This window comes from Acartia tonsa, chromosome 3 (assembly GCF_053477335.1).
Source record: "Acartia tonsa isolate MP-2025a chromosome 3, ASM5347733v1, whole genome shotgun sequence".
Lineage (NCBI taxonomy): Eukaryota > Metazoa > Arthropoda > Copepoda > Calanoida > Acartiidae > Acartia > Acartia tonsa.
In genome coordinates, this window is record NC_137262.1 from 59,604,441 (window position 1) to 59,621,282 (window position 16,842).

General features: G+C 31.1%; 1 protein-coding gene across 14 annotated transcripts in view; it reads left to right on the forward strand.

Moving 5' to 3' along the window:
- Nucleotides 1-3,468: 3,468 nt before the first annotated feature.
- LOC145314724 (uncharacterized) overlaps nt 3,469-16,842 on the forward strand; it is a 215,204-nt gene continuing 201,830 nt past the window's right edge. For 9 of the 14 annotated variants that reach the window (XM_080154754.1, XM_080154755.1, XM_080154753.1 and 6 more), the window contains exons 1-2: nt 3,470-3,601; nt 6,717-6,750. In XM_080154754.1, coding sequence (XP_080010880.1) covers nt 3,594-3,601; nt 6,717-6,750 — 42 coding nt within the window. In that variant the 5' untranslated portion in view covers nt 3,470-3,593. Of the gene's footprint in view, nt 3,602-6,716; nt 6,751-16,842 lie in introns of all 14 variants that reach the window. The other 5 variants (XM_080154756.1, XM_080154757.1, XM_080154758.1 and 2 more) reach the window with 2 other exon arrangements.

A 16,842-nucleotide genomic window follows, 5' to 3' on the forward strand; every position in this document is an offset into this window, starting at 1 on the left:
GCTTTGAGTATAGAACCATTAGAAATAAGATTTGAACATCTGCAATTATGTGCATAATTAATAGACATACATTACACAGAGTGAGGGAATATAATTCATTAATGTATAGTAAAAAAGCGGGAATCTAAAGGGATAAGACAATGGCTGATAAATTGATTCACATCCCTAATGTTAATACACAAAATTATCCCTTCTTTAGATTACAATAGACACTCAAATTAATAAACTAACCAATCAAAATCCCCAAAGTTGTTTAGCCAACGAATAAGATAACGTTATTATAAAACTTTGGGGACTAGTGTTATAAACAATACACTCTCTGAAAGATAAGGCACTCTGTTTTACACTAAACAGTTTATTTTCCTTACTGTTTAATAAGTATATACACATACAGGGCATAACAAGATATAACATTCATGTAATCATGATGTAGGGATAAAATCTAAAAAGGGAGGGGACATTGGGCTGATTATAGCCCACAAAATTTTTTAATAACCTTTTGCTTATTTGTTGGCTCAACAACTTAAGGGATTTTCAATGAATTTTGATTGGTTTGTTTATTAAGTTGAGTGTCCAAACGTTTCAACCACTACTGTAAAGGGGCATTTCGTGTATCATCATTGGGGATGTACATACATTTATTGGCCAATGTCATCCTTTTATAATATCCCTGAATCATGATGAAAGGATAAAATTATGGCTCAGCTATTTAATTTATAAGAGACCAATCTTCTTTATGTACAGGAATCTTAAGGGATAAGACTGTAGTCGATAGATGGATAAACACAACTAATTATGATAAGGATAACCAACCAAGCTCATACCAATAACGAAATTAATTCGGAAGAAAATCACGAAACCTATACGTGTTTTTCAGCTGTCGTTGGGGGGCAACACATCGTAAAATTGACGACCTCTCCATTTGCCCCCCAAATATTATTTTAGATTTATTTTGCTTGTTGGTTATACCTTATTCCTGTAACCAACCCTCCGTAGATATAGTAGAACTATTGGCTAAAAGTTTGGTCAGTGCTTGTCGGTATCTATCAACCAATCAAGATTTTAATAAGTCTACAGTTTTTGCCAAAGAATGAGAGAACATGTTAATAAAACTTTGGGTACCAGCATAATTTAAATTAAATTATATTGAATTAAAGGGTAAATGATAAAATAATGCGCAATAAATAGATAAAACCCCAAAATCTTCTTATGATTACTCCATTTTAGATCATTAGCCTAAATTTCTATAAATCCTATATCTATTTATCTTACTCTTGTTTTTCATTTATTGATGACGGGGTTAGGGAGTGGTAATATTAATACATTTATATGGTAACAAGCCGTCTTACGTATCTACAATCTACATTAACATATTTATATATATTTTCTTATACATATTAATGTTTATTTCCTTATATGAAGAAAAGGGGAAATAGAGGGAAGGGGCGGGGTAAAGGTAGCAGACGGATATTTGACAGTCTATTGGGGTGTGCAAGTTTGGTAGATTTTTTTTAAAAATATTTTTCTGCAAATTTGGCTGTTTATTACACTAGTCCCAAAAGTTTAATAACGTTGTCATATAAGTTGACTTAACAATTTTGAACACCTTTGTAAGTTTTGATTGGTTGATTCATTAATTATCGTTCAAACGTTTTAAAACTAATTATAACATACAGAAGGGGTAATTTTGTGTATAATAATTGGGGATGTACATAAATTTATCGGCAATTGTCTTATTAATTTAGATTCCTGCCATCAATTACTTGTTCTTTGAAAAATTCATATTCTCCAAAACTACACACCCCCTATGATTCAGTGTACACACACACACACACACATACGTAAACATACAGACAATGGTTCTTGTCTGCTATTTAAGCTTACTGACTGCTGTTCAACTCTTGTATTGATTTCTTTTCTCTCTCTTACAAACTTTTTGCTCTATCTTATATCCCCCCCCCCCCTCCTTTCCCTATTTCTCTCCGATGGTTTTTAATCCCCTTTCTCCGTAATGCCTCCCGGTTCGAATCCCCTCCTCCCGGAGGGCGTGTGTGTGTGTGGGGGGTGGTTGGGGGTGACACACACACACTCACTCCTGTCATGTCATATGGGAATACAACACCTACATAGTGCCGACATTAGTTATATTGGATGGTTTATATGCAAAAATATGGTCATTTTATACCATATTTTTCATGGTTATATTGTGAAAATTAAACTTTTTTTACAAAAAAATACAATTTATAATAAAAACATATAAAGTTAAAATTTAAAAGCATTGCATTGTTGCGGTTTCTTGGAATTACTAATGTAACAGCTGAATCTTTTTATATTGGTTTTATACATTTTAATATCAGCAAATCTACTCTATAATCTAGAGAGTATGTCCATTCTTGCTAAAAAATTATTTACTCAGCTGCTATGTAAAATAGAGTCGTCCGGATTGAATAGTTTTTGTATTTGGACTTCTAAACAGACGTTTTTTGGTTATATTATAATACATTTTATCATTAAAAATATTTATATATCAAAGATAAACTGTTTTTGTAATTTGAAGTGTATTTGTACGTTTATGGCAGATTTAGAGCTTTTATTGTAAAAATAATCAAAAAACATTAAAAAAAATCTAATTTATTAGGTCCTTAGGTACCACTTATGTAAAAAAAATCTTTTTACTTGGTGGTTTCACTCAAAGTGTCTAGTAGAGCACATATCCACCCCCCCCCCTCACTCCTTATTTTGAAATAAAGAGAAAATAAGGAGGGGAAAGGAAGAGTTTTTCGTGTGTCTGTTTTTTACAATAGGTAAGGTAAATTTGGGTTTAGGGTAGGCCCGTAGGGTTGGGAAATTGCAGGTTATAGGGCCTGCGCCGCAGGGGTGAGGCATATAGAGAAAAAACAACAAGAATGTATTTGGTTTAAAGTTTCTGTGCACGATAGGCACTATGAGGGAAAGCACACAACGTACTTTTTTGATAAGTTAAATAATTTCTGTTTGCCTAATTAAAATTAAATATACATATAACATTGTAATATTTACTTTAAACTTTATAATAAATAATAGTAATACTAATAAGTATGTTATATACTTTTCTAATTATTAATGTAATATAATTACAACTTTCAAAGAAACTAAACTTTTTACTTTGTGTTTGTTGGCATTTTGTTTCAGTAAGTATATGTCTTTTTATTCTTTACATGGATAATTTATTCTTTTTAAATTTCGTCCAAAAATGTTTAAGTATAGATGTATAACCCAGAAAACTAACTGGCCAAAGTGGTGGGGACCTTTTTCATCTTCTAGTACATTGCTTTATGCTTTTATGTAGCGACTTCGCTGTGTTAATATTTACTACGTTATTAAGTGATATTCAAAGACCCAATTGAAAGTCGGCACAGTGTCCCCACCCCTGTTACATGTAGCTCGTGCCCCCTTTATTCATTTACATTAATATTCATCCTATCATTGTTAAAATTATAAAAATTTCAGAAATTACCTAAAGTGAGATCTCTTGTTTGAAGGACAAATTGTGTGAAATCAAAGATCCGCATAGAGCTGAGTGTTTAACCACTGTATTGTAATGTATTTTCAACATGCCAAGGTTTGTTATCATTTATTTTCGGTCATTTTGTATGTATAGGAATGAGACACAAATAATTAATGAGATAGTTTAAAGGATGTTCAAGAGGGATGGTATTTTAAGTATAACTTCCTCAAAGTTATAAAGTAGATTGATTTTCCACTTCTTGAAGATTCGTTTTTTCCTATATTTATGTTTTTAAAGATCTTTAAAAAGGTCATTCTAGATTCGTTTATGTATGCTTTGAATATCTTTAAAAAGGCCATATTTTATGATTAAAAAGTTGTTTTTAAAAGTACAGCTTTGTCTTGGTCTTAGGTAGGTTTAAGAATTGGTATTAACGGATATTATTTAATTCTCAAAATTATATGGATATATGGCCATGGGAAAAAGGTACCTCTTACAATTTTTTTATTTTTTTTCGTATGAAAGCAAAAATAAATAGTTACGTTTAGAGTTTGTGTTATCAACCCTCGTAATTTTCTATAATCTAGGGGTGAAGCCAATATAGTACAATAGAAACCTAACCATCATATGGCATATTTAAAAGTTTTAAAATATTGTTACAATATGAGGTTGCAAAAAAATTTCATATGCACAATAATAGATCAAAACTTTGTAAAACAAAACAAAAAAAGGGATAGCAACATTCATAGAAGCGAGCTTAACAAATGAGATGTATTATAGACAAACCTATTCTTGGAGTAAAAAAAAATGTATTAAAGCTTTATGAAAAATTTCTGAAAACTCAAATATTTGAAATATACCTATACCCACTTTTTGAGTTATGGTTAGTTGTCATAGGAATATGCAATTTATACATCAAGTTGATTTTTTGAAGTAAAAATATGTAAAATCAAATGTATGCACTGATGAACCTTTATTAATGAAAATAGAATTGCCAAGATTCCTAGATTATTTCTTATCATTGCAGGAATCTTCATCAAATATTTAACGTCGTTAGAAACTGGAACATTAAATATATGCCTAAAGACAAACAAACGGCCATTAGGACAGACTCTTTATGTAGAAAAGCTCCACTTTTAAAAATCAAAGTTTAAACATTTGAAAACAGCCTTGTCATGTAATATAATATTTTGATCTAATCATAATTACAATGGGTACTTTTTATGCATTGGTATTAAATTTCGTGCATATAGTAAAATACATACATAATAACTCTTACATGTAAAATTTGAGTAAAATATGAAGAGATATATAGTTTAGGATATTATAAGGGAGGGAGGGGACATTGGGCCTGATAATTACTCTGATACCCAAAGTTTTATAAATACGTCCTCTTATTCGTTGGCTCAAAAACGTAATGTGTGTTGAAATTTGGTTAGTTGGTTCCCAGCAAGCAGTGTCCAAACTTTTACACCAATAATATTAATGTACATATCTCCCATTGTCTTATCCCTAAGATTCCTGGAGATTTTTAGAAGAATATATTTTTATTTTCTTTAAGATTAACATGTTTTTTCATTTTAATTTCCTTTCATTACCTATGAAATATGACAGGTGTTCCATTTTATCAAAAAAAAATAAGTTTAATTCTGTTGTGAAGGTTTAAATATTTAGATATTTAAAAAAGTCATTGAAAAAGGTTTGTGGGGTTTACGAGATCTAAAGTAAAACATATGACAAAGACAATAAATACCAAAAATTATAAAAGAAATTTTTTCCATACCTAGGTATAACTTACAACTTTCCCCTACCCTTACTAACAAAAACTTAATTTACCATGTTGCATAATTACTAATTTTCATTTGATAGGATTATTCTTAATCTTGACAACCCTTTCATTTTCCATGCATTACTAAACAGTACTAGGTAGTCAGGTAAAAATAATAGCTACCTATGATATCTATAATTAAAAGGGGGGGTTTTTAATGCAACCATCTCGTAATCAGTGAGCAAATGGCACTTAGAATTCGAATTTCCATCTATAATTTTGCATGAGTAATCCTTGGTAGATCTATTTTCCCTAAATCGAACAAAAAGTTGGAAAAGTAACGGCTAACGGCTGGCGGCTCATCTGTTTTGCCATTTGTTTGATATCTATATTGCAAATTAGTCACGAAACCTCTCTCAACATAATACTCTTTTCTACTCCGAAACGCTATCAAACGGTTCTAGACGGTAGCTGTTGGTACTAGAAGCTTTAAAATTGGTTATTGCTATCATTTAACATGAATTAAACTAAAAATATGTTTTAAAAAGTTGATTCCTACGTAATTGATGATGGATTTACCCTGAAAATAGGCAAAAAACGGCTGAACGGCTGAGCCGCTAGCCGTTACTTTTCCAACTTTTTGTTCGATTTAGGGAAAATAGACCTACCAAGGATTACTCATGCAAAAGTTCAGATCGAAATTCGAATTCTAAGTGTCATTTGCTCACTGATTACGAGATGGTTGCATTAAAAACCCCCCCCTTAATGAAAAAAAGTTCCTTGCTATCAACCTAAAATCTTTTATTTATCTCTAAACCTCGGGGATCTTCAGGGATAAGACAATGGATGATAAATTGATACACATCTCCAATGATAATAAATAAAAAATCACTTCTGTAGTTAAAAAATAATGAGTTAATAATCCAAATTAAAGTACCCAAAGACTTGAGCCAATTGATAAGATTTTATTGATATAAATCTCGGTACCTGTATAATTAACAATCAAATGTCCCCTTCCTCCTTGCAAAACCTTAAATTTCAACTCATGTGCATTGCTTATACATAAATGGTATCATTCAGGTATACAATTACAATTGAATTAATATGCCATAGAGAATGCCAATTTATTCAGAATTGTCCTTGAATTTCAAATGATAACAGATTAAGATTAAGTATGGATACTCTAGGTAGCTTTGCTGTAAAATTAAGTTAAAATTAATGAAAAATAATGTATTTATTTGTAAGGTTATACTTTGTCATTTGTTGAATCTTATAAGTGGGACAGCTGCCATATAAAAATGCTTTTAAATATACGTGATCGAATTTTTTAAAATTCTGTCATTAGGTACTTAATACCTAGGGAAAATAGACGGCTAAAGTTATTTGTGAATATTCCCCGAACAATCAGTAAAATTCATATTTTGTTTGTGAGATAATCTCTTAAATTGAAAATTATTTCAGGACACTGCACTTGGACCTAGAAGAAATGACAGAGGTAAGCTTTTGTTTTGATTCCTGATATTAATCAGAGAGAGAGAGAGAGATGGGACAATCGGCTGTTTATTACATTAGTCCCCGAAGTTTTATAATAACGTTTTCTTATTCGTTGGGGACTTAAGTGAATTTGTATTGGTTGATTCATTAATATGAGTGTTCAAATATTTCAACAACTAATTTTAATGTACAGAATGAGTAATTTTGTGTATCATCATTGGGAATGTATTTCAATTATAATCTCCGAAACGGTTTATTGGTAACATTTTTATTTAAGGAATGTAGAAATACACCGATTAAAATAAATTTGAGCATGGCCATGAGCTGAAATTCAATGAAAATATTGTTTTAATACATTTCTAATTAAAATATTACGCCAGATTACTTTTTCCGTCATTTTAATTAAGATGTAACATAATCTAACCAAATTTTCTATTAGAATATGCTTCTAGTGTCTGTAACTTAAGGTATTGGTAATAAGCAGGAATAAGACAATGGCCTATATTGATATACAATGTACATCTCCAAGCAGGGTTGGTAAAAACCCGGGTTTTTTAAAAATAACCCAACCCATTGGGTTTTATTAATAAAATCCGGGTTTTTTGGGTTTTATTGTTTTCTAAAGATTATTACCTAGGAATTTTAAGATATAAGGTTAAATCATTTTTATAAAGTAACAGGATGTTTGTCTGTACTATAGGATCTCGCTAACCGCTGAATCGGTATGATTCTCCTGTACAGGGTAGCTTTTCATAGGTCCAGGGAAGGTTTATTCCAATTTTGGGGGAGGTCACCACAAATCTCCTAAGAGAAATCTGCCCCCCCCCCCCAAAAAAAAAATAAGTAGTTAAAAATCTTCAACGGACCCGTGAGAAGCTAATTGTTTTTGAGAACCATATCGGTTCAGTGGTTAGGGAGTTATTTTGGTACATATAGACAGACATTCCGTAACTATATAAAAATAAGCAGTTAAAATGCAGTTATACAATATTTAAAATAAATGTTTTTATAATTTCTATTATTTGTTTGAAAATAGTACTCCTTATGAGTCAAAATAGAGTTAACATTATCGACAAAAGGTACATTTTAAAAAAACCCGGTTTTTTTGGTTTTTTTTGAGTTATAAAACCCAACTTGGGTTTTTTACTTGGTTTTTTTTTATGCCAACCCTGTCTCCAAGGGTGTTAAACAAGATTACCCCTACTGTAGATTAAAATTATTGTTTGAAAAGTTTGGATGCTACTAGTTTGGACAAAAGTACCCTAGGTTTTTCAGCCAACGATTAAGATAACGTGCTTGAACAAATTTAGGTACCAGTGTAATTTACAGTCCAATTACCCCTTCCTCTCTATGTATTAAGTGTCCAATATTCGTACTTTGTGTAATCAATCAATTTCCCCCAATTAAATGAGTTACACAATACAATTACACAAAGCTGACTAGAAATAAGCAGAGAGGGAGGGGACAATGGGCTGTTTATTACGCTAGTCCCTAAAGTTTTATTATAACGTTTTCTTATTCGTTGAAATCACAACTTTGGGGACTTTAGTGAAATTTGATTGTTTGATCTATTAAGTTGAGTGTTTAAACGTTCCAGCTACTAATTTTAATATACAAAAGGGGTAAATTTGTGTTTCAACATTGAGTATGACCATCAATTTATCGGCCATTGTCTTATCCCTGTAGATCCCTGAGAAATAAGAATCTTTTATTTATCCTTTCTAAACAATCCAATGATTTATTGCAAAGAGGGAATTTAGGATAATTAACTTGACTTTGCTTAATCCGCCAGGGATTAAGGGACAGTACGATGGAGGATAAATTAATTCCAATTTCTAAATGCGAAACTGTGTCTAATAGCTCAAGGATCTAAAGGGATTAGACAATGGCCGATAAATTGATTTACTACCCCAATCATGATAAACTAAATTACCCCTTCTGTATCTAGCTGTGGTTTTAAACCTTTGAACACTCAACTTGATGAATCAACCAATCATAATTCGTCAAAGTCCCTAAAGTTGTTAAGTCAAAGAATTAGACACCGTTATTATAAACTTTGGGGACTAGTGTTATAAAGAGAGGTAGAATAAATGATCAGTAATTATCCCCTCCCTGCTTAATTTTATCCCTAATCGATTACTTCCCTTTACATTATTCTTAACTATTCTTTTGGAAAAGTGCAGCTACTTTATAATATCGTATTTCCATCCATGTTGGTAATAGTTTATTTCCTTACTATATTACTAGCGGCTGTGCCCCTAGCATCTAGGGGCTTTTTTTATTCAATTGGATAATATGAAGGCAGAAAAATAGCCTAAAACCATTCCAGAGTATAAATCTAATTATTTAAAAAGCCTTTACCATCCAAGGACCCATGTGAAGCTTCCCTAAATGGAGAACTCAATCAGATTTATCAAAATCTTAAGCTACAGACAAAAAACCTTACAACTTTATGTATAAGGATTCTATGAGGCAGTTTTTTTTTGGTTAATTGATTGGTTTGTAAAACTCTTCCTTAGGTTTTAGTAAATATTTATTAATACCTACCTACTGCTTAACTATTAAAAAAAAAAAAAAAAAACTATTACCTATTCGTGTTTTACAATTTTTAAAATCCATTACACGTTGAAGTAGAAGTGTTAAAATGTTAAAAAGGGGCATTGGCAAGTGCATTGTACTTAGCTGCTTCCAACATCTAGTAGTCATGGACAGGGATTTGGTACCGCAAGAAAAATAATTTCGCCTCCAAACTTTGTTCATTACATTAGTCCCCAACGTTTTATAATAACGTTTTCTTATTCGTTGGCTTACCAACTTTGGGGACTTTAGTGAATTTTGATTGGTTGGTTTATTAAGCTGATTGTACGAACGTTTTATACACTAATTTTAGGCTACAGAAGGGGTAATTTTGTCTTTATCATTGGGGATGAAATTAAATTTATCGGCCATTGTATTATCCCTTTAGATAGATACCTTTTAATTTCTATTTAATAACGAAAAAAATTGGGCAAAATATTGTTTCTTCAGTTGGTATATCCCAGTGGCTGTGTTATATGTATCTATGCATTAATGTTTTGGCCAAAATTTACTTTTATCACACCACCAAATCTGAAAACAATTGCACCTTACATGTAAAAATATACCTTTTCAGTTTTCAACTTTAAAGATACATTTTTTTATACAAAAAATGAGAGAAAGACAATTTTATTATATTTTTACCACGCAAAATATTAGGTATAGGTTATAAAGAACAGTTAATTGTAGCACAGTAATAAATAAACAAACTCCTTGTACCTATTTCTTTTATTGAACCTCCCCCTATAAAAAAAATAAGCAGTAGGAGTGTTGTCCAATTTGTAAACATAATCAGTGTTTGGAAATCTGAGATTTTATCTTGCATAGCCTGTAGTTTTTCGGACGGACATACAAAACCAAGTTATAGAGTAGATACTAAAAAATAAATTGAAATATTAAAGGAATTTTATTTTATCTTCCATTCTCTCATCCCTGAATCCTTCATATAAATAAAATTTGAAGGTTAAAGTATACAGCGTTATAAGCTAATTTAAAGTGTAGCTACTCTTTTATTGAATTGTAAACCTTATAAAGGTAGGTAGGTATATATTTTAACAATTTAAATGTTAAATGCAAAGATGTACCTATAGAATATACCACTTTACACAAATGCAATTTTAAACACATATGCTTTTCCATTATTTCTAATGTCAAGAATATGGGACTTTGTAATGGTTTAAATAAGCAGGGATCTAAAGGGATAAGACAATGGCCGATAAATTGATGTCCATCGATGATACACAAAATTACCCCTTATGTAGATTAAAATTAGTGTTTGAAACTTTTGAACACTCAACCAATCAAAATTTCGAAATTTATGAAGCCAACGAATAAGAAAACGTTATTGTCAAACTTTGGGGACTAGTGTAATAAACAGCCTATTGCCCCCTCTCTCTCTGGGGGTGTTAACATTGAGGATGAAGGGTAATAAATATCTGAAAATAGAAATGACGCAAATGATACGCAAATTCTCACGTTTATCTAAAAATGCAACATATAATAATAGCTATTAAAACAATTTTCAAGCATAACTTTTATCTTATTAGGATAACAATTAAATAAGAAAAATATTTTTACCATATAAAATTCGTGATCAAACACCTAATTGAAAAAAAATGCAAGACATAGCTTTTATTTTAAGAAAGACTAGGCGCAACGAACGCCCCCAAGAAGCCTCTAGGTGTTCTTAAGGTGGGAGGGGGATAAGTCAACCGCACTTCTACTTTTTAATTTGAGTTTTAATAAGAAATATTCAGAAAAAAAATTTGGGGGGGGATTTTAAATTGGGAGAGTGGAGATACGCTCTTCCAAAATTTTACAAAAAAAACATTGGCGCACTTGTATAAACACCTTATAACATAATAGATAGTCCAGAATTATCCACTTCAAAGGAAATGTAAAAAGAGAGGGGGTAAATCAAGTTTGAAGATATCCGAAAATAGTTATGATCACCATCTTCTACCATCAACATTGAGAGAATAAAAAAGGGAAAGATACGCCTTCCAGCTCTTAACTTCTAAGATTCACAATGCCAATTTTATTAATATACGTGAATTTTGACTTTTTAATAAAATTTCAATTCTTTTAAAGATCTTTTAATTTTCAAAAAATCCCTGAAAATGCACCACGTGTGGGAAAGAAGAAAAAGAAAGAAAGAGAAAAAGAAAGAGAATGAGAGAGAGAGAAAGTGAGAGTGAAGGGAACATAAATAAGAATCCTTTCAAGTTAGAAATATTGGAATAGCTTTGGTTGGTAGTTAAGTATAGTCAAGAGTTATCATACATTATACCAAATATTTTACTTAGAATGGTATGGTCCCAGGGCAAGTTTAAGGCTATATAACTTTATTCTTAAGAGTTATGACCCAAAAAACGTAAATGAAACACATATATGGTAAAGATTTACCCAAAATGTATTTGTAAACAGGGATCTAAAGGTATAAGACAATGGCCGATAAGTTTATGTACATCCCCGATGATGATACACAAAATTTCCCCTTCTAGAGATTAAGATTGGTGATTGAACCGTTTGAACACTCAACTTATTCAATCAACCAAACAGAATTCACTGAAGTCCCCAAAGTTGGTTAGCTAACGAATAAGAAAATGTTAATATAGGACTTTGGGGACTGGTGTAATAAATAGTACATTGTCCCCTCTCTCTGATTTGTAATGAAATGTTTGACCACTTTTAATATAGTATAGAGGGGCGGGGTGAGGGTAACTTAGAAGAAAATGTTCATATAATACTTCTAAATTTACAAACAGCTAAATCTGTTGAAGAAACTTTTTATCAGAATAAGCATATTAAACATGTTTCTATGGTCTCAACTCTGAATAGGAGTTTAATTTTAATACAAACTGACTTCAGAGAGATAGAGAGAGAGAGAGGGGGACAATGAGCTGTTTATTACATTAGTCCCCAAGGTTTTATAATAATGTTCTCTTATTCGTTGGCGTAACAACTTTAATTAGTTGGATCATTAAATTTAGTGTTCAAACAATTTAACCACTAAGTCTAATCTACTTGAGGAGTAGTTTTGTGTTTCATCATTGGGGATGTACATCAATTCATCGGCCATTGTCTTATCCCTTTAGATCCCTGCTTTTCCCATTTATTGTATTGTTTTGAGTGATGACCAACTGTAAGAGATTGTGCTGTTGTGCAGAATAGATTTACTATAATTGATACAATTAGTAACTCACACTTTACCATCTATATAGCTACAGCCTAGGCTCACATGGTTTTATTATCATAGGACAATTCTATATTTTAGAATAGATTTACCATAATTGATACAATTAGTAACCCACACCATCTATAGAGCTACAGCCTAGGCTCACATGGTTTTATTATCATAGGACAATTCTATATTTTAGAATAGATTTACCATAATTGATACAATTAGTAACCCACACCATCTATAGAGCTACACAGCTTAGGCTCACATGGTTTTATTATCATAGGACAATTCTATATTTTAGAATAGATTTACCATAATTGATACAATTAGTAACCCACACCATCTATATAGCTACAGCCTAGGCTCACATGGTTTTATTATCATAGGACAATTCTATATTTTAGAATAGATTTACCATAATTGATACAATTAGTAACCCATACCATCTATAGAGCTACACAGCTTAGGCTCACATGGTTTTATTATCATAGGACAATTCTATATTTTAGAATAGATTTACCATAATTGATACAATTAGTAACCCACACTAGAGCTACAGCCTAAGCTCATATGGTTTTATTATCATAAGACAATTCTATATTTTAGAATAGTTTTACCATAATTGATACAATTAGTAACCCACACTTAGAGCTACAGCCTAGGCTCACATGGTTTTATTATCATAGGACAATTCTATATTTTAGAATAGATTTACCATAATTGATACAATTAGTAACCCACACCATCTATAGAACTACAGCCTAAGCTCATATGGTTTTATTATCATAGGACAATTCTATATTTTAGAATAGATTTACCATAATTGATACAATTAGTAACCCACACTAGAGCTACAGCCTAAGCTCATATGGTTTTATTATCATAAGACAATTCTATATTTTAGAATAGTTTTACCATAATTGATACAATTAGTAACCCACACTTAGAGCTACAGCTTAGGCTCACATGGTTTTATTATCATAGGACAATTCTATATTTTAGAATAGATTTACCATAATTGATACAATTAGTAACCCACACTAGAGCTACAGCCTAAGCTCATATGGTTTTATTATCATAGGACAATTCTATATTTTAGAATAGATTTACCATAATTGATACAATTAGTAACCCACACCATCTATAGAGCTACAGCCTAGGCTCACATGGTTTTATTATCATAGGACAATTCTATATTTTAGAATAGATTTACCATAATTGATACAATTAGTAACCCACACTAGAGCTACAGCCTAAGCTCATATGGTTTTATTATCATAAGACAATTCTATATTTTAGAATAGATTTACCATAATTGATACAATTAGTAACCCACACCATCTATAGAGCTACAGCCTAGGCTCACATGGTTTTATTATCATAGGACAATTCTATATTTTAGAATAGATTTACCATAATTGATACAATTAGTAACCCACACCATCTATAGAGCTACACAGCTTAGGCTCACATGGTTTTATTATCATAGGACAATTCTATATTTTAGAATAGATTTACCATAATTGATACAATTAGTAACCCACACCATCTATAGAACTACAGCCTAAGCTCATATGGTTTTATTATCATAGGACAATTCTATATTTTAGAATAGATTTACCATAATTGATACAATTAGTAACCCACACCATCTATAGAGGTACAACCTAGGCTCACATGGTTTTATTATCATAAGACAATTCTATATTTTAGAATAGATTTACCATAATTGATACAATTAGTAACCCACATCATCTATAGAGCTACAGCCTAGGCTCACATGGTTTTATTATCATAAGACAATTCTATATTTTAGAATAGATTTATCATAATTGATACAATTAGTAACCCACACCATCTATAGAGCTACAGCTTAGGCTCATATGGTTTTATTATCATAGGACAATTCTATATTTTAGAATAGATTTACCATAATTGATACAATTAGTAACCCACACCATCTATAGAGCTACAGCCTAGGCTCATATGGTTTTATTATCATAGGACAATTCTATATTTTAGAATAGATTTACCATAATTGATACAATTAGTAACCCACATCATCTATATAGCTACACAGCTTAGGCTCACATGGTTTTATTATCATAGGACAATTCTATATTTTAGAATAGATTTACCATAATTGATACAATTAGTAACCCACACTAGAGCTACAGCCTAAGCTCATATGGTTTTATTATCATAAGACAATTCTATATTTTAGAATAGTTTTACCATAATTGATACAATTAGTAACCCACACTTAGAGCTACAGCCTAGGCTCACATGGTTTTATTATCATAGGACAATTCTATGTTTTAGAATAGATTTACCATAATTGATACAATTAGTAACCCACACCATCTATAGAACTACAGCCTAAGCTCATATGGTTTTATTATCATAGGACAATTCTATATTTTAGAATAGATTTACCATAATTGATACAATTAGTAACCCACACTAGAGCTACAGCCTAAGCTCATATGGTTTTATTATCATAAGACAATTCTATATTTTAGAATAGTTTTACCATAATTGATACAATTAGTAACCCACACTTAGAGCTACAGCTTAGGCTCACATGGTTTTATTATCATAGGACAATTCTATATTTTAGAATAGTTTTACCATAATTGATACAATTAGTAACCCACACCATCTATAGAGCTACAGCCTAGGCTCATATGGTTTTATTATCATAGGACAATTCTATATTTTAGAATAGATTTACCATAATTGATACAATTAGTAACCCACACCATCTATAGAGCTACAGCCTAGGCTCACATGGTTTTATTATCATAGGACAATTCTATATTTTAGAATAGATTTACCATAATTGATACAATTAGTAACCCACACCATCTATAGAACTACAGCCTAAGCTCATATGGTTTTATTATCATAGGACAATTCTATATTTTAGAATAGATTTACCATAATTGATACAATTAGTAACCCACACTAGAGCTACAGCCTAAGCTCATATGGTTTTATTATCATAAGACAATTCTATATTTTAGAATAGTTTTACCATAATTGATACAATTAGTAACCCACACTTAGAGCTACAGCTTAGGCTCACATGGTTTTATTATCATAGGACAATTCTATATTTTAGAATAGTTTTACCATAATTGATACAATTAGTAACCCACACCATCTATAGAGCTACAGCCTAGGCTCATATGGTTTTATTATCATAGGACAATTCTATATTTTAGAATAGATTTACCATAATTGATACAATTAGTAACCCACACCATCTATAGAGCTACAGCCTAGGCTCACATGGTTTTATTATCATAGGACAATTCTATATTTTAGAATAGATTTACCATAATTGATACAATTAGTAACCCACACCATCTATAGAACTACAGCCTAAGCTCATATGGTTTTATTATCATAGGACATTTCTATATTTTAGAATAGATTTACCATAATTGATACAATTAGTAACCCACACTAGAGCTACAGCCTAAGCTCATATGGTTTTATTATCATAAGACAATTCTATATTTTAGAATAGTTTTACCATAATTGATACAATTAGTAACCCACACTTAGAGCTACAGCTTAGGCTCACATGGTTTTATTATCATAGGACAATTCTATATTTTAGAATAGATTTACCATAATTGATACAATTAGTAACCCACACTAGAGCTACAGCCTAAGCTCATATGGTTTTATTATCATAAGACAATTCTATATTTTAGAATAGATTTACCATAATTGATACAATTAGTAACCCACACCATCTATAGAGCTACAGCCTAGGCTCACATGGTTTTATTATCATAGGACAATTCTATATTTTAGAATAGATTTACCATAATTGATACAATTAGTAACCCACACCATCTATAGAGCTACAGCCTAGGCTCACATGTTTTTATTATCATAGGACAATTCTATATTTTAGAATAGATTTACCATAATTGATACAATTAGTAACCCACACCATCTATAGAGCTACAGCCTAGGCTCACATGGTTTTATTATCATAGGACAATTCTATATTTTAGAATAGATTTACCATAATTGATACAATTAGTAACCCACACCATCTATAGAGCTACACAGCTTAGGCTCACATGGTTTTATTATCATAGGACAATTCTATATTTTAGAATAGATTTACCATAATTGATACAATTAGTAACCCACACCATCTATAGAACTACAGCCTAAGCTCATATGGTTTTATTATCATAGGACAATTCTATATTTTAGAATAGATTTACCATAATTGATACAATTAGTAACCCACACCATCTATAGAGCTACAGCCTAGGCTCACATGGTTTTATTATCATAGGACAATTC